Source organism: Phalaenopsis equestris, unplaced genomic scaffold (assembly GCF_001263595.1).
Source record: "Phalaenopsis equestris unplaced genomic scaffold, ASM126359v1 Scaffold000136, whole genome shotgun sequence".
Classification (NCBI taxonomy): domain Eukaryota; kingdom Viridiplantae; phylum Streptophyta; class Magnoliopsida; order Asparagales; family Orchidaceae; genus Phalaenopsis; species Phalaenopsis equestris.
The window spans coordinates 795,211-819,203 of record NW_018164578.1 but is presented as its reverse complement, the minus strand read 5'-3'; the positions used below and the strand labels follow the sequence as shown (position 1 = coordinate 819,203).

At 34.4% G+C, this 23,993-nt stretch overlaps 1 protein-coding gene across 1 annotated transcript in view; it reads right to left on the bottom strand.

Moving 5' to 3' along the window:
* Positions 1-23,993, bottom strand: part of LOC110021647 (synaptonemal complex protein ZEP1-like) — a 73,588-nt gene that overhangs the window by 9,013 nt on the left and 40,582 nt on the right. The window contains 5 exon segments of the mRNA XM_020720217.1: positions 2,744-2,845; positions 8,090-8,200; positions 8,287-8,373; positions 8,614-8,703; positions 8,811-8,900. Coding sequence (XP_020575876.1) covers positions 2,747-2,845; positions 8,090-8,200; positions 8,287-8,373; positions 8,614-8,703; positions 8,811-8,900 — 477 coding nt within the window. The 3' untranslated portion in view covers positions 2,744-2,746.

Genomic DNA, 23,993 nt, shown 5'->3' with positions numbered 1-23,993 from the left:
GAATAGAAAACCAAAAACACCTAGCCTCACCCTTCCTACTTACTTCCTCTTCATTCCAGTTCACACACCATACACAGACAAAATTCATGAAAAAAATAAATTTTTTTGTTGTATTTTTGACTTCATCGATCTTGTCTCATCGTCATTATTATGGTTGTAAATGAACCAATACACTTGATGAATAACTCGAACTCGACTCAATTAAGACTCGAGCATATTCGTTCAAATCAATTAATAAACAAGCTTGAATAATTTTTAAAAGCTCAGAACTTGAGCTAAACATGAACAAAATCGAACTTGTTCATTTTTCTTCACGAACAAATTTATTTGCCGTTCAACAAGTAAATTTGTTAAATATTCGATATTAAACTCGATAACTCATATCATATATGATATATTATTTAAATAAAATTTAATTAACTAGAATTTATTTAATTATATATTTAATAGTAATATATTATTCTATCAATATTTTTTTAGATTAATTATTAATTATATGTTTATTTAGTTAAAGTTTAGGTGTTAGATATGAAAATACATTAGACTTATGTGGTTATGTATGAAATGCCCCTTAAAAATTAACTTTAAACCTCCGCAAACCTCACTTTTCTTATGGCCTCTCGCAGTTTCACATCTCCATCTCCCGGTTTCGCCTGAAACATACGAAACACTGAGTTGCTAGAGACTGCAAGCATCTAATACGATCCAGACCTAAAAACAATGAACAAACAATGATTATATTTACGAGAGAGATAGATAAACTCAAATGAGGGTTGCTATAACCAAATTCAAAGAAAAAAAAACAAAATACATGATAATCTACTATTCGAGAGGTAGATCGTTTCTCCACAAACCCTAGAAGTCGCTAGGAACACCACGAGAAAAGAAAAAATAACTGCAGCCGAGCAAAACAACCCAAGGTTATTAGCCCAAAAATAATTCTCCCAAAGCCCTTCAAACTTTCCCCGTCAAAACTTCTTTGATTTCTCCTCCTTACAAATGTGATTACAACCTTCATGGGCCCCTCCTATTTTTCAAGTTCCTCTGTCACTGCTCACCGCCGTGCCTCCCTTTCCCACTGAGCCATTCAACTCCTAGACAGCTAGGGGGCAGGTCTGCAGATTCTCAATCAGTCCCGCCTAAACATGTTTAGTAATCGACGTAACATCATTGATGGCAACGACGAGATTGCAACGTGCAAAGAACTCTAAAACTCTAGTCTTTTGTATATCTCTCATTTCCACTCTCCTCGTAAGTCTTACCCAATTAAAAAGTGGTGTTGATAAAGTGCACTGCAATCAATATAAGTTATATAATTAACAATAAAGATGATGCTACAAGCCAATATAAAAGACATAAAAAATTATCTAAAAAAACTAGAAAAAGAACAAGTGCATATCACTATGAGAAAACCAACACCTACATCTGAATGAGGGAGTTCGACGCAAACTTGAAAGTATGATCACGCTAAAATATAAGATATTATATCCTATATGATAATGGTTCATGAGTTACATTTCATTTTGACAGAGATTATAATCGATAAATTAGTAGGTGAGATCAGATTTGTAAATTTATTTATTTAATTTTTTATACGAAAATCCATATATTCATTTGATTTTTAATTCATTTAGTAGCTCGTTTAAATACTTATTCACTTGGCATAAACAAATTAAGTACAAATCAAGTTCAAACATTGAAACTTTTAAATAAGCTCAAGCCGAACATGAATAACTTATAATTATATCAAGCCAAGTATGAATTATGATGTATTCGGCTCAATTACAGCCCTAGTCATTACTGCCTTGTGCTCAAAGGTATAAAAAAGTAAGAATACTTTACCAGTTAGGGTTGTTCCAGCTTGGTGGAAAAACTTATTGAATAAGTACTTATTCAGGTTGTTTCAACTCGGTGAAAAAATTGTGTTCGCACCACTTTCATGCAGGTTAATTGAAGAATCGTGCATGTCTTATAGACAAGTAGGCTAAACTTCACACATGTTAATTGAAGACCCATGCACGTCTTATAGATGGGAGGGTCAAATTTCATACAGGTTAATTGTTATGGAATTTCTCAAAAAAAAAAACCACTTTAAATTTTTTTTATGAAAGAAATTTTTCTAAAACCTTCATTACACTTAAATTTTCTAAATAGGGTCTCGGATGCTTTAGGTGGCTACATATTTACATTTTCCACCATTAAAATTGCCAAATATTTTTATATAAAATCTACGATTAAATAATTAGTATTATAGGTTTGGTTTAAGTCACGGATGCACAAGTTTAATCATTAACTTATATAAATTATTCAACAAAAAAACTATTTTAATAAAAATGTAGTTTATACAATTTGCTAATTAATGATATTAGTTATTTAATCATTCACAATATCATGAATAAAAATTTTATCAAAAATAATTCATAAAATTTCAAATCAATTTAATCAAACAATCATCCATCGTGCTCAATAGGACAACACAAAACAGCACAATACATAACAACATATCATAATGCCACAAAAGAAAACATTGCCCCAATGGGCCAAAGAATCAACTAAAGAGTTCATAATTATCAACATATTCAAGAGCCAAATGGTTTCATCTAAGGCTAAATTTTTAAATTAAGTTTTGGAGTGCAAACTTTTTTTTTTTTTTTCGTTTATTTGACTAGATGTTTTTAATTGGAAACAGAAAGAGCGCCCGTTCAGAAAGAATCAATATAAAAGGGCATCAATTTGAAATTACCTTTCATCCAAAGGCATAAGGATCATCTGTGTATGGATTCAAAGAGCCTTCAGAAAACAAGTCGCCTAATTTAGCATGGTGGGATTGAGGTCCACTTGTCATCTGCAAAAAGATGATAACAATTACTGAAGGAAACATGAACGAGTTAATCACTGACAGAAATTAACAAACAAAGCAAGTTACGACATTAACATGTGCATATTTCATCTTGGCACAGCATAAGGACATGTATTAGTGTTCGGTAGAACATTACAGCACGTGGGCGTTTTATCCTAAGATCCATCCATCGTAAAGAATCATATCCTCTGAAACTACATAGAAATTGTTCTAGTGTTCAAAGGTGTAGGCAGGCCAATAAGTGTTTGGATGTTAGGAGCATAGTATAAGGAAAAAAAATCTGAAGGATTGACATGGATTGGAGGAAAAATCTAGTATGGCAGCTGTCCGGCAGGGAAGAAGGCAAGAAATTCTAATTGACGGCACTTTTGACGAGGCACGAATAAAGTAAAAAGGGTCTAAACCAGGTTCTAAAACGCATACTCATACTTAAGATAAATTAAACCCTAATTATAAATCAAAATATAGTAAATAAAGACCTACAAGAACCAGTTAGCATCAGTAGGCAAGCGATTTCCCGCTTTTGGCTCTCACAAGAAGGAATTTCCCTTCCAATGCTCGTCCTGCCTAACAGGACGCTCCTGCATCACTCTTACCAAGTATGAGGGGCAGCGCCTTTTCTCTGGAAGCATTTGGATCATCGTATTAAAACCACAAGTCAACGATGTTAAAGATAACAACAGTGTTGTAGTCTCCCGATAAACTAATCTTGTATGCATTGTCATTGAATTTTTTAACTATGAATGGACCGTCCGCTATAAGCTTTAGCTTTCCAAATGAACCTATAGGAAACCTCTCATTCAATCTGATTTACACCACATCACTTTTTTTAAAGATCACAACTTTCCTTGACTTGTTAGCTTGCTTCAAATATTTGATGTTCTGCTTGACAATTTCCTTCCTTGGTTGTTCATGTAAGCTCAAAACCTCTCTGACTTTGGCCTCTACATCAGTGCTAAGCTTTATAGTGGGGAAAATAAGCACTAATTCTAATGGTGAAAGAGGGTTTCGCATGTACATAATCTCAAAAAGGTTGTAACCTGTGGACTGGCTAAATGACCTATCATAAGCAAACTCAACTTGAGGAAGAATAAAATCACACAGCCTAATATTTTTTTTCCCACAAAGCACCCGAGGAAGTTTCTCAAATTATAATTCACCTCATTTATTTGTACATCAATCTGAAAAAATCTTGTTGAACTGAATTGGATTATTATACCCAATTTATCTAAGGTCCTCTAAAAGTGACCTAAAAACATTTCATATGCCTGTTTAAAGTGATAGTTTGAAGTATGCATGAAAACAACTACCTCCTAGAATTATACATCTACTATATGTGAAGCAGCTATCAACTTGTGGCAAATTATGAAATGCGCATCTTCAAGAAGCGGTCCACTACCACCATAATCAAATCTTTGTTCCTTTGGCTCGGTGGGAGATGCACAACAACGTCTATGCTAGCATCCACCCAAAATAACTCTGGAATGAAAAGCGGAGTGAAGAGACCCATATTTTACTCTCAAGTCTAGGCTAGGTAAGAAAATTATGCATTGTCTAAAATGTCTCCCCACATCGTTTATTTATTGGGGCCAATAAAAATTATCTTCACTAAAGAAAAGAGGCTTATCCATGCCAATGGATCATGTCATCCCTCCGTTATGGTACTCTAACAAAATACTATTTCCTAAGGAACCTCCTAGGAATACACAATTTGTTCTGATATAACAAGTAGTCATCTTATCTGTGGAACTGGTCACACGGTATATTTTAACAATGAACTCAAATATCGAAGAAATCCTCGTCATTGGCATAAGAATCCTTTAATAATTTAAACCCCACTACTTTTAACTGCATGATAGTGACTAATATACGTCGATGACTCAATGCATCAGCTAGTTTGTCTGAATCTCCGCATTATGCTTGAGCAAAAAATGCATGTCTACCTTTAGCTTGCTCTTGATTTCCAAGAATCTGAAGGTCTCGTGGCTAATGTAAAGAGTGAACTCATTGGTCAATAAATAATAAATATAATAACTAAGAGCTCTCACAATGGCATAGAACGCCTTATCATAGTCAGAATTCTTTAGCCTAAAACTATTTAGCTTCTCATTAAGAAAGATGATGAGATGTCCACCTTGACTTAGTGCAATTCTAATCCATATATTAGAGGTGTCTAACCACCTCAAGCACCTAACAGAAATCAGGCAGAGCTAGAATAGAGGCCAGAGGAAAAGATTTGTCAAAGGGGATGCAATTGAACAAAATTCCATAATGAACCTCCAATAGAAAAAAGTAAATTGTGGAACTAATGTACCTATGTAAGTGATTGAGCTGAACCAATTTATAATATCCTCGATCTTAATTAAATCTATCTCTATGCTAGCCGCTGAAATAATATACCACTTCTTAAAATGATCATATAATTGCTATGTCCAAAAAGCTCCAAAAATTCATTGCATGTGTTGCAAATTCTCCTCCTTTGACTAGTTGTACTCCAGAATATAACCAAAGTACACAATCATAAATTTTCGATAAATGCTCAAAAAACTTTGTTCAATAATTTCATTAAAAAGCTCGGTGCATTAAACATGATAAAAGAATGATTGTCCACTCATAAAATCCATCATGCGACTTGAAAGCGAGCTTTAAATCAACATTGGAACTCATCCAAATATGTTGATATCCACTTCAAAGTTCTATATTGGACAAGATTATAACTCAAAGTAACTGATCAAACAAATCATCTAATCTCGAAATGGCCTTATTCATTGCCCTGCTATCAATGCATATATTCCATAATCAATCCTTCTTGGGCACAATCAATGTTGGTATAACACTAGCACTCTCACAAAATAATCCACAAGCCATCAAATTCTCAATGGTCGCATCTGATAAGATGATCGATTGAAGAACACTGATCTTGTAATGAGATTTATAGCCTAAAATGAGATATATAGCATGTTGGATCGAAGTAGAGTTGGCAATCCAGATAATAGGTTGTCAGTCCAATCATCTTGAAACTCCATTAATATGGGTCATACTACCTCAGGTATCGACTAATTTATCTCACTGTCCTCCAACATCACAAGGCTAATCCCACTGGCGCCACTCTCATAAGCTTATAAAAATGTAACATGTAGATCCATCACTACCTGAGTACTCGTCGTTGCCAACTACTTTAAGGGAAATAATCCAATATGCTTCTCACCACTACTAATGAGGTGTTTTTGTGACTTTTATGAAGTTTACCGTTGTCATATTATCAGGTTGGTCTAACAAAATGTGACATGCATCCATAAACACAAAGTACACTATGTGTAATCCTATAACTTTTTTTCAATAGAAAACTTTGTCAAATATCTCGTCAACAAAGATTGCATTCCCTTTTTTCAACCAAATTAGAGAATGGAGTTGAGAGTGCTTCTGATAGTGAAGCTAAACTTATCCACCATCAAGCTACACAGCACATTCTCACAACATCGATCTATAATGAGATTACATACATTCATCTTCACAATGCAACAGATACAAAAGACATTATGTCTAAGTTAGAGTTGATCCCTCTCAGGCTCAAACTAGAGAATTCATAAAAACACAATCATCTCACCATCATATGTAGGTTTCAGGTACTCTCCATTCTCCTCTCCCGAGTCTCCACTACAGATTTAGTCCACTAAACCCTGCTCAGTAAAATAGTTCACTCCTATTTGGGCAATTAGATGCAACATGCCAAAAACCACGACACTTGAAATGCCTCCTGGCTGAAAATGTCTTAAGGGTGCCAACTCAATCAATCATTTTTTTCCTTCTTGTTGACTTCTCATGAGGACGGGTCTTGGCACTATGTTCAATGTGCTCTTGCTGATTGGCAAATCATCCATCGCTCCAAAGTTATCCGTTTTCGCCATATACTCATGATTGGCAAATCATCCATCGCTCCAAAGTTATCCGCTTTCGCAATCACGAAGGTTGGACAATAAAACGGCCGACAATACTCGAATGTCAAACCGACACAAGACTTATTCTTCGTAGCTTGAAGCTCTTAGTGAAAAGGGTTTTCTCTATTTTCTCCATTCAGTTGAACATCAATGTTCTTAGGAGTGACTTTTCTATGTTGTCTTCTATCAAAATCAATAAGCCTACATTGCAATTAAAAGATTTCTCACTACATATCCTCCATGTTAAGCTCCCGAACACCTCACTGAGACGTTCACCATGTTGGCATGGTGAATTGCTCCTCATTTTAAGATTTCGACTAGGGTAGGGTTGTGAATCTAAGGTTGGCTTAGGGTTTAGATTTAGGCAAGGGTATAGGGATGTACTTTGGTGGAAGAAGAAATGTTAGATTTTGAAAACTTAGAGTTAGAGTTAGGAAATGACATTAAGAATTAGCTCTAATACCAAATGACACTATTATTTGGTTCCAAGGTGTAACAGGTCGAAATAAGTGTTGGAGATGTTTGGACAATAGTTAGAGAAAATTTGAAAATGCATAAGGATTGGAAGAGGAAAAATCTATTCAGGCTGCCGTCTGGCAGACAAGAGAGCTGGGAAACATTGATCAGCAGCAATTTTGGCGAGGTCTGGAATACAGGAAGAACCCATCACATGCTCTCTCCTAGTTACAGCTTCACCACTTAAGGAAGAAAACGGTATAGCTCTCCGGATAGGAAAGACAAAAGAAACAACAAAAAACATACTCAAGTAAAAAGGGTCTAAATCAAGTTCTAAAATGCATAATTATACTAAGAAATAAACTAGACCCTAATTATAAATAAACATATAATAAATAGAGGCCAGCAAGGTCTTGGCTTTCAACCACAGGAAAGAGATTTCCCGCTACCGGCTCTCACGGGATGGGAAATGGGATGCTCCAAACCCATTCTGCCTGGATGGGACGCTCCCGAGTTACTTACATTTGCTAGTAAACCACTCTACCATGGCGAAACTTGAAAAATGCCTGAACAGATCCTGTTCTATGAAAGAAATGAGCAGGCCTGAATTATAGCCCCATGAATCTCTCTGTAGCTAGAATAATCATAAATCCGCCCTTTAAATCTTCATTTGAAGATTTTAAAAACAAATGGAGAGATACAGGCATTTACAATCAGAAAAAAGGTGATGACCACAAGCGAATCAACAAGCGTGAGAAGAGAAAATGTTTAAGCAGCTATCATGCTGATTTACAATTAAAGGAATAAAGGGAGTTGACAACTTCTGAAATGGCACCTTTGGCATTTGTGTGATGTCTGTATTAGAAGTTGGAGTCCTTCCATGAATTGTGATGTCCTTATTCGAATTTGGAGTCCTCCCATGCATTGTCTTACGAGAACTTGGATCCTGAATATTAAAAATAATAATAATAATAATAAAGTATGCTATGAAGATTCACAAGGCTTTTCCTTGAATAAAATTAGAATTAGTACCCCAAACATGACAGTGCTCTTGGTTTTTCGGCGCTTCATAATTGTCTGACCATTTGATGTCTCAACCTCATATTCATGTCGAGTCACCTACCATGTCAATAGGAAGCAACAAAAAAAAATTAATTTTCATAAAAAATAAAAATACAAAGATCCACGCTAGATCAATCCAATGCGTACTCATAAAAATTAGGATATCTAATCAAGTCACTAAATATTACAGCAGACAAGAATACGACAGAAACAGAAGACACCTACTAATCAGTAAATTCTACAAAAAAAAATTAAGTGATCCATAATGCTTATAAACTTGTGCAAAAAAGATATTACCTTCCGATGTTTAGGCATAGTTTTTCTGACATCGACTTTCTTCAGCAGGTTCGCCATGGGTGTTTGCATATATCCTGATAAGTTCATTTCCTAACAAGCAAGCAACAGAAATAAAGCAAAACAACCAAAAAATAACCATATCAAGGCATGAGTCACATAACAATATCCAGAAAATATGCATAAAAGTGAAGTTTCACCTTCCTTTCACTTTCGGGAGTTGGCAAGACGACCTCATGTCCATTCACTCTGTAAGCATTCCTCATCTTGATAGATGAAGTAGAATATTCCTGCAAAAGTAAACAAGAAATTTCCAGTTATGTCTTAATCCCACCCACATTGTGAAACAAGTTTTAGAATGAGAAAAAAAGTTACATTGAAGGCAAAATTCTAGATGCCAACTACAATGCGAAAAGAAAAAGACTGATATGAAACAAGTGGAAAACATCATTCCGATTTCCAACAACTTTTGGTAAATTGTCCTTACGCCTCACAGTTTTTCCATCTTAGTGAAGATTTAACCAAAACTCATTCCTATTTCTCTCACTAGATGGGTGCCTATACATCAAGCAAAGATCAAACATGTTGGGTAAGACATTCATGATAAAATTCTGAAGCCCAAAACACACTCCAAGTCATTTTACTATATGCGTATTACTAAAGCAAAAATCAAACATGTTGGATAAAACACATTGATTTGCAAAATGTTGCTTGTGGCCTCCCTGTGAAAGAAGCAAAGTGAAAATCACAAAAAAGTGGTTCTAGTTTCACTTCCATTTTCCAGCATCTGAACATGTCCCACTTGTTTCAGGTTTTTTATTTCAAATTTTCTTTTCCAATTTTCCAAGAACAATGAGTAAAATATGTTCATTTAAAAAAACATATACTTTATTTAATTCGCTTAATTAATTGTTCTTATGCAGCAGAGTTTCTTGGATATACCTGAACTATTTCAAAAAAATTTGCACAATAAAGCTAAAATTTAGCAAAGCAGCAATAACTATGTCTCAATCAGTCTTCTTAAGAGCCCGCTTTTGAAGCAATGCGGTGCAACATGAGGAGTATCAGCTTTACATCCTGTCATGCATGGTGAGTTACAGAATTGCGATTCACTCAATCCAACACTAAAGCACTCATGTAACATCCATAGCTTCGCCTTAAATTGAAGAATATCTAAGAATCCATCAACCAGTTTCTCATCATCATCGCTCCCTCTACCTTCTCAACTATAATTACATGAGTGGCCACATATCTAACAGCTAAACTACAATTTTTACATACATGCCATCTTACCTATGAATAAAAATCACCTATGCATGAAAATGTGTTTTTTACCTTTTAATAAAAATTAAAATGGGGGTATTTTTTATGTGATTCGAAAGATTTGAATGGTATAAATGCAAAAAAGTGAAGTTTAGGTGTTAGATATGTAAATACATGGGATGATAGGAATTAGGTGGTATGAATGTAGATGCCCCTAAATTTTAAGTAAATTTGAGAATATTTAGGGTTTATTGATTAACACGTTCTTTTGCAAAAAAAAATATTTAATGGGTATAGCAAAATTGTGATTTGCTAATATCATAGCCGGTGATTTGATTTAGGGTTTATTGATTAGCACTTCTATTCATAAATGTCATTGGAGATTTCGTTTTTGAAAAAAAAATTGTATTTTTGACAATCTATAAATATCATTAGTGATTTTATACATTCTTAGCAGATTATGAAATTATTTTTGTAGTTAATAATTTGTAATTATTTATGCAATTAATGATTATTTCTCTAATTTATGTATTTTCTGTCATATTTGCTAAATTTCATTTAAATATATATGGACTGTATTTTTTATTTTTTTTAAATTAAAATCATTTTATAATTTATTCATTTACATACAAAAAAATTTAGGTGAGGAGGAAAGATGGAACACATAAGTATTAATAATGAAATGAGGCATCTTAGCTATTCTTATGGAGCAGCTCAAGGAACTAATATTATTAAGAAAGTACCATTATATGTAAGAGAAAAAATGCACACTTATCTAAAAGAAATTTAAAAACTAGAACAAGGCCAATGTATTAAACATAATGAGATGGTGGTGGATATTATTGAGGAACTAGATATTCACATGGCCATGCACAATGGTGAGAGAAGATTTGAATCAAATTATTAATTGAGTAGCATCAATGCATTTTAAATGGATATGTTTACGAATCACGTTTAGTAAAAAGAACTTGCTGAGAGGTTGCAAGAAGAAAACATATGCGACAAATAAAAATAAAAAAAAACATAAATAATAAAATAAATGATCAAATTATTCAAAAGAAAGCTAGATGGTTAAGCATGCATCACTATCAATGCAGCGAACCTAAAGAGTTTTGATTGGATGGTAAAGGCTAATGCATAATATAGATCAAGTTTAAGCCCACCGCCCTATTGTAATTTGAAAGGTTCTCTGTTTAAAAGACAAATATATGGCACTATGAAGGACGTGAAGGATCACAAAAAAATTTAGCAGTAGAATACTCGTCTCTAATAAGCATGTAAACGAATCAAACACGAACGAACAAAGCTCGTGTTCGTGTACGGTTCGTTTAAAATTAAGTGTGTTTGAAATAGACTCGTATTTGAAATTGTTCGTGAAGTTACTGTTCGTGTCCGGTTCGATTTGTTTGAAATTAATTTAAAATGTTTGAAATGTTTGAATTGTTCGAATTATTCGAATTTTTTGAATTATTCAAAATCTTTTAAATTTGTTTGTATTGTTTGAATAGTTTCAATCGTTAAAATGATAATAAATTTCATTATTAATTGTCAAATTACCAAAAAAGTTTAATAAATTTAATTATTAATTCTCAAATTAACAAAAAAAAAAATTTAAATAACATTTGTCTATTAAAAAAATATTATTTCTTCAATTATATTATTACAAATTGTTAAAAAAAAATTACAAATGAAATATACATTTAAAGTTCCAAACTCAAATTCTTATAAAACTATAAATCATTATTATAATTTATAGGATTTAAGTTTTTAAAATATGATAAATTTTTAGAGCATATAATTATTTTTGAAATATGATAATTTTTTTTTATATAATTACTTTAAATTATTTTATATTTCGAATAGTAATGATTCGAACACATTACTGTTAGTGTTTGGTTCGATTATAAACTGAAGGAAAAAAAATTATTAGTGTTCTTTTTGTTTTTTTATCGAACGAATCGAACACAAACTCCCTGGCGAGCCGAACAAGAAATGTTCATGAACAACGAACTTTTTGGATAGCCCTAGCCTCTAATGGGCACAACGATTGTAGAGAGCGAGCTATGATAAACTTTTTGGTTAATTCAATTGTATTGCTACTTTTTTTATTCTTGCAAGCAGATCTAAGGAAAAATAAATACATACATTTGTTTCGCATTGAAGATTGAAGCCAAAATCCAGTGATAATTATAAAGGAAACAAAGTTAAAGATATCATTTGCCACAACCCGGTCCGGGAGCTTAAAATTACCAAGACGAGAACTGACAGTTAAACTGAGGAAAATTTATCTAATAGATTCATTTCATCAGAAAAATAAAAATCCAAAATACAAAAGAGTCATTCCATAAGGTGCTTTTGCAATTGGTTCTGCACTCGGTATTAAATCAATAGGGAAATCTATTTCTCTTCTTAGAGACAAACCTGACAAATCATCTAAGAAGACTTTTGGATCCTCCTTCGCTACCAGTATATCTTCGAACTTCTTTGGTTCATCCACAATATTAATAACTAGAGCTAAGAAGCCTTGATACCCTTTTCTTAATAATTTGCATGCCTTTAAACGGGATATCATCATAGACATGACTTATCTATCTCCCACAAACTTGAATTCTTCTTCTCTGGGGATATTGAATTTAATTATCTTTTTAGAGCAATCAATAGTTGTGAAATAATTGGATAGCCAATTCATCCCTAGGATTACTTCGAACTAGGTTAGTGGTAACACTACCAAATTCACCTTGAACCTTTTCTCACAGATGGTTAGATTCACACATCTTCTATCAACCATCATGCGAGACCCATTAGATAGAAAAACTAATATGGCATCGAGCATTCTGAATCCTTCCAATCCTTCGAAGTTTACAAACTTTTCAAAGAAAAACAAATGTGATGCCCCAATATCAAATAAAGCCAAGACAACTTTAGTTTGGATAGATATAACACCTACAATAAGGAGAATAATAAAATTTTTGCAATATAAATAAAGATTTGACAGATTTATTGAAATAAGGAAATATCTGCAATGTCGTCAGGTGGATCCTTTGCATCCTACTGACTTAATGCATATACTCGAGCCTGCTCACCCTGACGGGTCTGACTTGGAATTGGAGCTGGTCTTAACGACTCAGCTGGCCTCTGTCTGCCTAAACTACTGGTAGAAAGAGATGATTGTCGTCTTCATTCTTCGGTGAACTAGAGTCTTTGAATAAGTAATTACATTATAAATTTTGAATTTTTAAAGCAAGTCATATTTTATGCATTTCAATGCAACTTTTTTATACAAATGCATACAAAGAAGAGAAATTGAATAGATCAAAGGTATTTAAACGACTAAACTTTTATCGAGTATAATTAATCTTTAAAAAAAGATTTAATTTGAGAGAATTATAAAGGAAACAAAGTTAAAGAGATCATTCTATTAAAAAAAATGGAATGGTACAATCTACTCTTCTGAGATAATAAGCTCATAAGTGAAAATATTGGTAGATAGAGACGACTATCGTATTCATTCTTCGGTGAAACTAGTCTTTGACTAGTTAATTACTTTATTAATTTTTTATTTTTTAAACAAGTCACAATTTTTTGAGTTTCAATACAACTTTTTTATACAAATTCAAGGAAAGAAGAGAAATTGACAAGATCAAAGGTATTTAAATGATAAAATTTTTATCCAGCATAATTTAAAATTTAAAAACATATTTAATTTGCGAGATAATATTGATCCAGTTAATTTGGATTCTACAATGAAAGTTATGTTAATAGAGGAAATGAGGCGGTAGAGCTATACTTTGGCGATGAAAATCTAACTTCAAGACAAATTGAAAAAGCATCAATACACGTAAATCAAAAGCGGTTTATAAATTTAGCACATAAAAAGCAAGAGGAGGTTCGTCCATAATAAGTGTAAGTACATCTCAACTTGCATTATGTTGACCTCGATACAAGCTCCACAACTCGTTGACATGAAACACATCACCGAAAATAACCGTTGAAAATGACGTCATATAAATTGAGATTGAAAAGCCTCAGTCACGCTCAAATTTATCTAAAACATCGTCGGACTGCAAGGAATACTCCATTGCATTCAAAGCATCGAAACTACTTGAGGGGACCTTCAACAATCAAAGTAAGCGAGCATAACAAAAACAATGAGGCACAAACCCGATGTTGAATGACTTAAAGTGAATTTGTCGCAATCTTCATCAAGATTATTCAAATGAACTCCATTCACAAAACGAATATGCGAGCACGTCTGAAACATTGAAATTACCTAGAAATGATACATATCTTGCCTTTTTCCTGCATGCAGGCTGTCGACATGAAGTTTAGTGGGACATGCAAATTGAGGTTTGTGGAAATAAGAATGTGCATGAATAATACACATGTTACTACTAGTATTAATATTAATGTTAATACTAATATTATAAGTTATGTTCATAAATAAAATCATCATAAAATAAATCTATTTTCACCTTATCTCTTTCCTGCACAGCCGCCTAAAATCTTGAAAAATCCTGCCTACTACTAGTTTGTCTCCCATGAGTCAATTAAAAAAAATAATCAAAACTTAATACTAATTCTAGCTCTCATTCTGTGGCTTCAGAAAAGAAGCAGCAACCATGTAATTACCAGTTCTAATTTTTAGTTTAAAAAATAAAATTTAGTGTCAGTCAAAAATAGACACGTCATGCACGGGGAGTTAAATAGAAGGCTCTTGTTCCCCTCATCCGTTCGAGCCCAAGCGTAAGAGAAAGCCAGTGGAAGCAAGAGAAAGATAGCGTGCGAGATAGGGAAGAAGAAGAAGAGGCAGAAGGACATGAAGAAGAAAGAGGAAGACTTGCCTGTAAGGAACGAAGGCAAAGAGTATGAGCAATCATACCATTAAGTGCAAGAGTGTCTTGTTGTAACAAACGATTGCAAGAAAGTGAAAAAAATTGGAACTAGAAAATTCACACTTGAAAATAACACGCATATTTAAGTGGTTCGGCAAATTGCCTATGTACACGGAGTTGCAGAGGATTTTATTACTTGAAGAATTACACCGTCATCGATCACGTCGACTTACAAGAAAAGTCTCTCTTTCTCTCTCTCTCTTCTCCCTCTACTTCTCTCTCTCTTTCTTCTTCGTAACCCACCAGAAGAACGCAGAAGAAAAGAAAAAAAAAAGGAGAAGAAGCCTTGCACTTGCTCTTACCCATCACACCTCTACTTTGAACCAACGCCGAGGATAGCTTTTGGAGTTTGGTCGCAGAAAAGTAGTAGCAAATCCTTCTTCTTCGACTTGCATTAATGGTGGTGCGGCCAATGACAAAAAAGGCAACTTCCTTCACCTCTACTTTGAACCAACGCCGAGGATAGCTTTTTTGGAGTTTGGTCGCAGAAAAGTAGTAGCAAATCCTTCTTCTTCGACTTGCATTAATGGTGGTGCGGCCAAATAACAAAAAGGGCCTCTTCCTTGTTTTTAAAATAAAAACGGGAGGCGGGAATGAGTAATAAAGAGAGGAGGCAACCTTTTTAACAAAAAATAAAAAATATAATAATAAGGAAATTAAAATTAGATAATTTCTATAAGTGCCGAAACCGCCAAATTAGGGAAGTCGACCGGGCTCCACAATACTCAACAAATCTCCCATTTGGAAACTGATACACTGGTTGTATCGTCTTCTTCCTCCAATTGATATCCTCCACCTCTGCAACTCAAGACCCCTGTCTTCATGCTAGAAGACTAACTGAAGTTTCACACAACTTCAGTTTCTCATGTGCAACACCCTTAGTCAACATATAAACAGGGTTGTTGCTTCCACAAATTTTCTCAAGCAACAACTGTCCGTCATCCAACAATGATCGTATATGCTTGATTCTGGACTGAAATGTTGGATTCCTGGCAAAGAATATGACGTTCTGACCATCACTGTAGAGAATACCCTTTTGATTCTTCTTACTAAATTCCTCCAAGAAGCCCTGTAGCGATATCATCTCATTTGCAGCCTCTGACACTGCTATATAATTAGCTTTTGTAGTAGACAAATAAATCATTTTCTGCAGATTAAAATCTCATGATACTGCAGTGCCACCAAGTGTGTAAATATAACCCGTAGAGGTATCAATGTCTCCAGCTAGATCACATCAACATAGCCCTGCACCTCTAAACTCTTTCCTGAGAAACACAAGCAATTTTCTGAAGAGCCTCTTAGTTACGTCAAGATTCAATTTACAGCTTCCCAATGTTCTTTTCCAGGATTACTCATGCATCTGCTAACAACTCTCACTGTATGGGCAATATCTGTTATGGTGCAAACCATAGCTTACATAAGTGAACCAATAGTTGAAACATAAGGAACCTTACTCATGTGGTCTCATTCCTCCTCTGACTTGGGTGACTGATTCTTGCTGAGTCTGAAGTGACTGCCCAATGGTGTGTCAACTGGTTTAGCCTTATCCATATTGAACCTGTTAAGTACATTTTTCACATACTCAGTCTGAGAGAGTCTCAACGTGCCTCTGACTCTGTCTCTAATAATTCTCATGCTAAGAATTTTTTTTGCAACTACCAAGTCTTTCATTGCAAAGTGCTTTGACATCTGCTCCTTCAGATTATTGATCTCATCAATACTGGCATCTGCAATAAGCATGTCATCTACATATAACAGTAGTTTGATGTATGAATTGTCAAAATGTATGACATAGCAGCAATGATTTGTCTGACATCTGTTGTACCTTGCATTGTGCATGAAATTATCAAATCTCTTGTACCACTGTCTAGGAGCTTGCTTCAGGCCATAAAAGCTCTTCTTTAGTCTGCAAACTGAATATTCCTTTCATGTACCACAAACCACTCAGCTTGGTGCATGTAGATGTCTTCTTTAAGGTCTCCATGAAAAAATGTTATATTCACATCTAACTGCTCAAGGAAGAGATCTCAATAGTCACCATAGACAATACCATTCTAATGGTTATAAGTTTCACCACAGGATTTTTATATACAATGTTTCTGTTGAAAGCCTTTTACAAAAAGTATAACATTGTACCTCTTACTGCCATCATGCTCAATCTTCACCCGGTACACCCACTTATTGTGTAATGTCTTCTTCCATGGCGGAAGATCTATAAGTTTTCATCTCTAATTTTCTAGAAGAGAATCAATCTCCTCCTTCATGGTCAGCTCTCACTTGCTCAAATTTTCATCTTGTAATGTTTCTGCATAACTTTGTGGTTCTCCACCATCTGTCAGCAGAATGTAGTTCAATGTTGGAGAGTAAAGCCGTGGAGAACGTCTAGTCCTTTAGGACCTGCGAACTACAACTGTAGGGGTGGAATGCTCTGAACCTGACTGTGGAATAATAGGAATGGAAGCCCCGGATCCACTCTCTTCGTCACTTGCATCTGCGCCCTGCACTGTGACCTCTAATAAATCATCAAACCTTAGCAGCTCAGATTCCTGCGACACTGTTTTAGAACTTGTACTAACATTGTCCTTATACATCATCTTCTCATTAAAAATCACATTTCTGCTCCTAACTTTTTGATCCTGACCATCCCATAAACGATATCTAAATGTCTCATATTCATAGCCAATGAAATGACACTTTTTTTACTTACTTCGAGCATCAGAATTAATTAGAACATAATAAATACAGTCAAAAGTTTTAAGATAAGAAAATTTGACATCTTTTCACTCCAAACCTCCTCACACAATTCACAATGTAGTGGAACGGCTGACCCCTCGTATATCAAGTAAATTGTAGTGCTAACCGCATCTGCCTAGAAAGTTGCGCTCAACAACACCATTATGTTGTAGTGTCCCTAGGATGGTGGTCTTCTCCATTCTGATGCTTCTCCATTCTGATGCCCTGAGATGCACAATACTCCTTGAACCCACCATCATTATCAGACCTCAAACATTTCAGTTTTAAATTTGTCTTTGTCTCAACCATGACCTTCCAAGTCTTAAACACATTAAATTCATCAGATTTATGCTTCAAGAAATAAACTTATATCTTTCTGATGTGATCATCAATGAATGTGAAGTAGTAACGAGAGCCTCCAAGAGATGCCACTGGAGAAGGTCCCCACAAACCGTGTATACAAGATTCAGTTTTCTTATCATTGGCGTCCTACCAATTTTCAAGAAACTGACATTTTTCTGGTTTCCCATAATACAACTCTCACATATGCTGAGATCAGCTGACTTCAGTTCTGGTAGCTTGCCTCTAGACTGAAGTTTTTTCATACCCCTCTGACATATGTGGCCAAACTTGCAATGCCACAACTCTGTTGTGCTCTCTACAACGGTAATATCAACACTGTTAATTAAATCAGTAGTCAGATATAGCGTACTAATCTTCTTACCCTGAGCCAGTACCAAAGCTTCCTTAGAAACCTTCCAGGTGCAATCTAATAACACTACTTAATGACCACCCTCATCGAGCTGCCCAAGAGAAATGATGTTTTTCTTGAACTCAATAATGTGTCTGACTACCAAAGCTTCCTTAGAAACCTTCCAGGTGCAATCTGATAACACTACTTAATGACCACCCTCATCGAGCTTCCCAAGAGAAATGATGTTTTTTCTTGAACTCAATAATGTGTCTGACCTTTGTAAAGTTCATTTGCTCTTCTTAGGAAGTGCAATGTCAATGTGTCCAACTCCTACCACGTTCAAAACTTCTCCATCAGCCATATATACTTTCTCAAAGTCACCTGCAACATAATTCCACATTAATTCCCGATGGCAAGTTGTATGGAAAAAAACCCCCGAATTCAGTATACAGTTATCAACAGAACTATGAACTGCCAGCAGTAGTGCATCCCGTGCTTCTTCAATTACCATATTTGCGCTATCATTTTCTATCTTCTTAGAATTTATGCAGTTCTTCTTTATGTGACCAGTTTTACCATAATTCCAACAAGTTGCTTGTTTACTAGGCCTTGACTTGCTTATGTCTCTGTGTTTTGATTTTGATCTTCCTCTGTTTGAGTTTCTGTACTGTGATTTCCCTATGAAACAACATCCAATGTCAAACTCAAACCTGAGATCTCTCCAGAATCTTTCTTGTGCACCTCCTCAGCCAAAATTAAATCACAAATATCATCTTAATTTCAGTTTAGATTTATCTGTAGAATTGCTAACAGTCATTCTCATTGCTTCCCAGCTATTTGGCAATGAAGTCAATAGTATCAGTGTACGTATATTATCATCAAATTCAATTTCAACCGACGACAACTGATTTGTGATAGTATTAAAATCATTTAGGTGTTGTACAACAGATGTACCTTTCATAATTTTCAAATTGAATAACTTCTTCATCAGATGCACCTTGATATTCACTGACGGCTTTTCGCACATGCGTGATAAAGCTGTCATGAGATCTTCAGTCGTCCTTTCTTTGATGACGTTGTGTGCAACGTACCTCGACAGAGTTAATCGAATAACCCCCAGAACTTGTCGATCCAACAAATTCTATTTAGCCTCATCTATCATTTTCGGTCTTTTCCCCAATAACGGAGTATGAAGTTTCTTCCCATAGAGGCAGTCATCTGCCTGAATCCTCCAATAACCAAAATCTGTGCCACCAAATTTCTCGATCTCTGAAACTTTCACTACATCTCCAATCATCATTCTTCCTCATATCCAAACCACGACTCTGATACTAATTGTTGTAAAAACAATTGTGAGAGCGAAAAAATTGAAAAGAGAAAATTCACAATAAAAAAGAACACAAAGATTTACGTAGTTCGACAAATTGTCTACGTCCATGGAGTTGCAGAAGACTTTATTACTTGAGGAATTACACCTTCGTCGATCACGGCGACTTACAAGAAAAGTCTCTTTGTCTCTTTCTTTTCTCCCTCTACTTCTCTCTCTCTTTCTCCTTCATAACCCACCAGAAAAACACAGAAGAATAGCTACTTCTCTCTCTCTTTCTCCTTCATAACCCACCATAAAAACACAGAAGAATAGAAAAAAAAGGAGAAGCCTTGCACTTGCTCTTACCTGTCACACCTCTACTTTGAACAAACGCCGAGGATAGATTTTGGAGTTCGGTCGTAGAAAAGTAGTAGCAAATCCTTCTTCTGCTTGTATCAATGGTGGTGGGGCCAATGATAAAAAGGCAACTGCCTGGTTTTTAAAATAAAAACGGGAGGCGGGAATGAGTAATAGTGAGAGGAGGCAACCTTTTTAACAAAAAATAAAAATATAATAATAAGGAAATTAAATTCGGATAATTTCAAGTGTTGAAACCGCCAAATCAGGGAAGTGGGTCAGGCTCCACAATACTCAACATGTATTACCTAGAAACTTCCCTTGAGAGGATCAGAGGAAGAAGACTGAGCCAACAATGTGCAGAAGACTTTGACATTATGTGTGTGTGCTGCTGCAAAAGGAGGGAGCGTTCAACATGTAAATGAGAAGATTAAAAAAGGAACAAATATATACAGAAGGCGAGATCAACAACCGAAAAGGTAAAACTTTTATTTGTAAATTAAAGTGATTTATTTAGTGGCTCTTTCAATTAATATTTGAATATTAAACTATTAGCAATAAAATTAGAATAACATAAAACATAATTTCGTCGTTCGATCGTCTCTTCCAGCATTGGTTAGTTCCAAGTCCCGAGCGAATCGTGAAAAAGAAGATATCAGAGCAAGGTTTGGATTAAACAACAATAATGTGAATGAAAGAACTATTAAAATGATTGAATTAAGTTATAAGTAAATTGTAAACACTATCATTGCGGGGTCCCAAGCCCCGAATGTGAAAAGTGAAAGGTTGCATTATACAGACTACAACTAACGTGAAATTTGTCGAAAAATCATGACATGAATCATTTAAGTTTTATGTAAATGCTAGGGCTTCTATAGAAGCAACACACTATATGATTTGAATACAATGAAAAATATGCAAGGGCCGCTACACCGGTGTTTGTGTGTAATGTCAAATAAATAAGGATTCACATTAAGGATAGATGCAGGTAAATAAGTTAGTCCATGAAACTAATATTAGAATACGATCTTGAAATATAGGTACTCCCACAGGTAAACTAATGGAATTAATAAGAGAATAGATGAGCATATTATTACTTACAATAATGGATCTGATAAAACACAAATTGATTATTTTCTTATGAGAAAAAGAGATCATCGAGAATGTAAAAATTGTAAGGTTACTTCAAATGAAAATTTAAGTACTCAACATAGATTATTAATTTTGGATTTTAAGATGAAAAATTATAAGATAAAGAATACTAGGAATCATTGTTATAGAATTATTTGAGAGCATCAAATAGACAAATAAAATTATTTTTATGAGTAAATTTTAATATTTCAAGATTTTGGATGTTCGTGAATAAACAAATTCTATATAGAATAAAGTAACAAACACTATTAAGAGACAAAAAAATATACTTGGAGAATAAAAAAAAATTCTGAATTAAAATAGTTAGTGGTGAAATAATAATGTGCAAAAAAAAATAAAAAAATAAGTTGTGTTATAAAAATTAGTTTAAATGTAAAAGCTTAAATAATTGAAAAAAATATAAAGTAGCATGTTAAGAGTCTAAGAGAACAATTTATGACACTAAAAATTATGATTTTAGTGATTTTTATAATAGATTAAATACTAAGGAAAGTGAAAAATATATTTATAAATTAGTCAAACAAAGAGAAAGGAATAATAAAGATTTAACTGAAGTAAAGTGTATTAAAGATAAAAATTAAAAAATATTTTTTTTAGAAGAAAATAATTAGCATAGGAGGTTAAGCTATTTTGATAAACTTGTCAATGAAGCTTCTAGAAATATAATCGATCTTAGTGATCTTAATATTGTTAATAATAATAAAATATTTTAATTTTGTCATCATTGTAGTAAAAAGGAAGTTGATGAGGCTTCAAAGAGAACCGAATGCAGAAAATCAATAAGATTTGATGATATCTCAATCGAAGTGTGAAAATATTAAGGAGATCTAAAAGCTTCTTGGTTTATTAAACTCTTCAATATTATTTTAAAAACTAAAAAAATGCTTGAATGGAGAAAGAGTATTTTGATCCCTATTTTTAAGAATAAAAGGGGTGCACAAGAGCATGCAAATTATAGAGGAATTAAGATGTGTCATACTATAAAATTATGAGAGAGAGTAATGAACATAGGTTAAGACGTGATATAAAGAGTTCTAATAATCAGTTTGAATTTATGTCGCGCAGGTCTGCTATAGAAGTTATGCATTTATTGAGAGGTTTGATGGAGAAGTACAAAGAGAATAAGGAGAATCTACATATGATTTTTATTGACTCAGAAAATGATAAAGTTCCAAGAAAAATCCTTTGGAGAGTTCTAGAGAAGAAAGATGTTGATATGACTTACAGTCAAGTCATTAAAGTTATATATACTAGAGCTATTACTTATATTCGAACAGTAGGATTGACCAAGTATTTTCCTATTTCAGTTGGATTACATCAAGGATCAGCTTTAAACTCATATTTTTTTTACTTTATTTCTGGATGCTCTTACTGGACATTTACAAGAGGATGTATCTTAGCGTATGTTTTTCGCTGATAATATCCTTCTTGTTGATAAGACTAGAGAAAAAGTTCAAAAGAAACTTGAATTATGGAGGTCTTTCGTTTGAGTAGAACAAAAATTCAATACATGGAATGTAATTTTAGTAGTATAGCTCTAGTGATAGAGTTGTAACTATGGGTAATTAAATCCTTAAAATGTGTGAATGTTTTAGGTATCTTGGGTCTATTGTTCAAAATGATGGTGATATAGATGTGGATGTTATTAGTAGAATTCAAGTTGGTTGGTTAAAGTCGAGGAATGCTTCGAGCCTATTACGATAGAAAATTATATTTTAGACTGAAAAAAAAAATTATATAAGATGGTGGTGAGATCTGTAATGCTCTATGGCTCAGAATGTTGGCCTTTAAAATAGAAGCATAAAACTAAGTCAAGTATTGTCGACTTGAGAATGCTTAGGTGGATGAGTGGCCTAAGACTTAGAGATAAAATGTGAAATGAATATATTCATGACAAAGTTGGTTTAGCTCAGGTGAAGGACAATATTAGAGAGTCGTCTTAGATGGTTTGGTCACATTAAACATCGACTATCTGATGATCCAGTTAGGAGAATAGATGTTTTAGCTTCGATTGATGTGAAGAAAGAGAGAGGTAGACCTAAAAAGACTTGGGCATATTGGATAAAAACGATCTTTATCAATTATAATTAAATGAAAATATGATACTCAAGAGGACGCAATGGAGAAAAATGATTCATGCAGCTGACCACAGTTAGTGAAATAAAGGTTTGTTGTTGTTGTTGTTGCTGATTTTATTTCAAAAATATGGATAATCAAGACGAGGCCAGCCAGAGTGAAATTGGGACTTATATGTTGTGTTGGAGCCCGATCCCGCCTCCAGCCTTCCGATCCTGCTCCCGCTCCTTTTTCCGTGAATCGTCGCTTCTCCTTCTGTGCCGCGGAAAATCGCGTACTGCTCCTGCTTTCGTCGATTCACTTTTTGCGTCGAGGAATCGTCAACCGTTGGTTGGTTAAAGTCGAGGAATGCTTCGAGCCTATTGCGTCGAGGAATCGTCAAAATGATGGTGATATAGATGTGGATGTTATTAGTAGAATTCAAGTTGGTTGGTTAAAGTCGAGGAACGTTCCCATCTTCCTCTGACGCGAAGCAAAGCATCCCTTCGCTTTTTGCGGTTTCGTGATAAAAGGAGCAGCACTCCTTGAGTTTTTTAGGACAGCTCATTTGAGTTCTTCTTCGGCAGTATTGCTTTCTCGGGATAGAGGAAGAGAAGTGCATGCAGTGTGTGCGTGCTTGGCAAAGGAAAAAAAAAGAAGAAATAAGAAGAAGAAAATTATTCTCTCTTGGCTTCTTCTTGTTTGCTTGTGGCAGAAAAGAAATTGGGTTTATTTCTCTTGAAATTTTATCTTCTTCGGTGTATCTCGATGTAGAGTTTCTTCGGTGTATCTCGGTGTAGAGAGAGAACAGCGAGAAAAGAAGAGAGAACAACAAAGTGAGATTCTTTGGTGTATCTCGGTGTAGAGAGAGAAGAACAGCGAGAAAAGAAGAGAGAACATCAAAGTGAGATTACTTTTGTAAGTGACA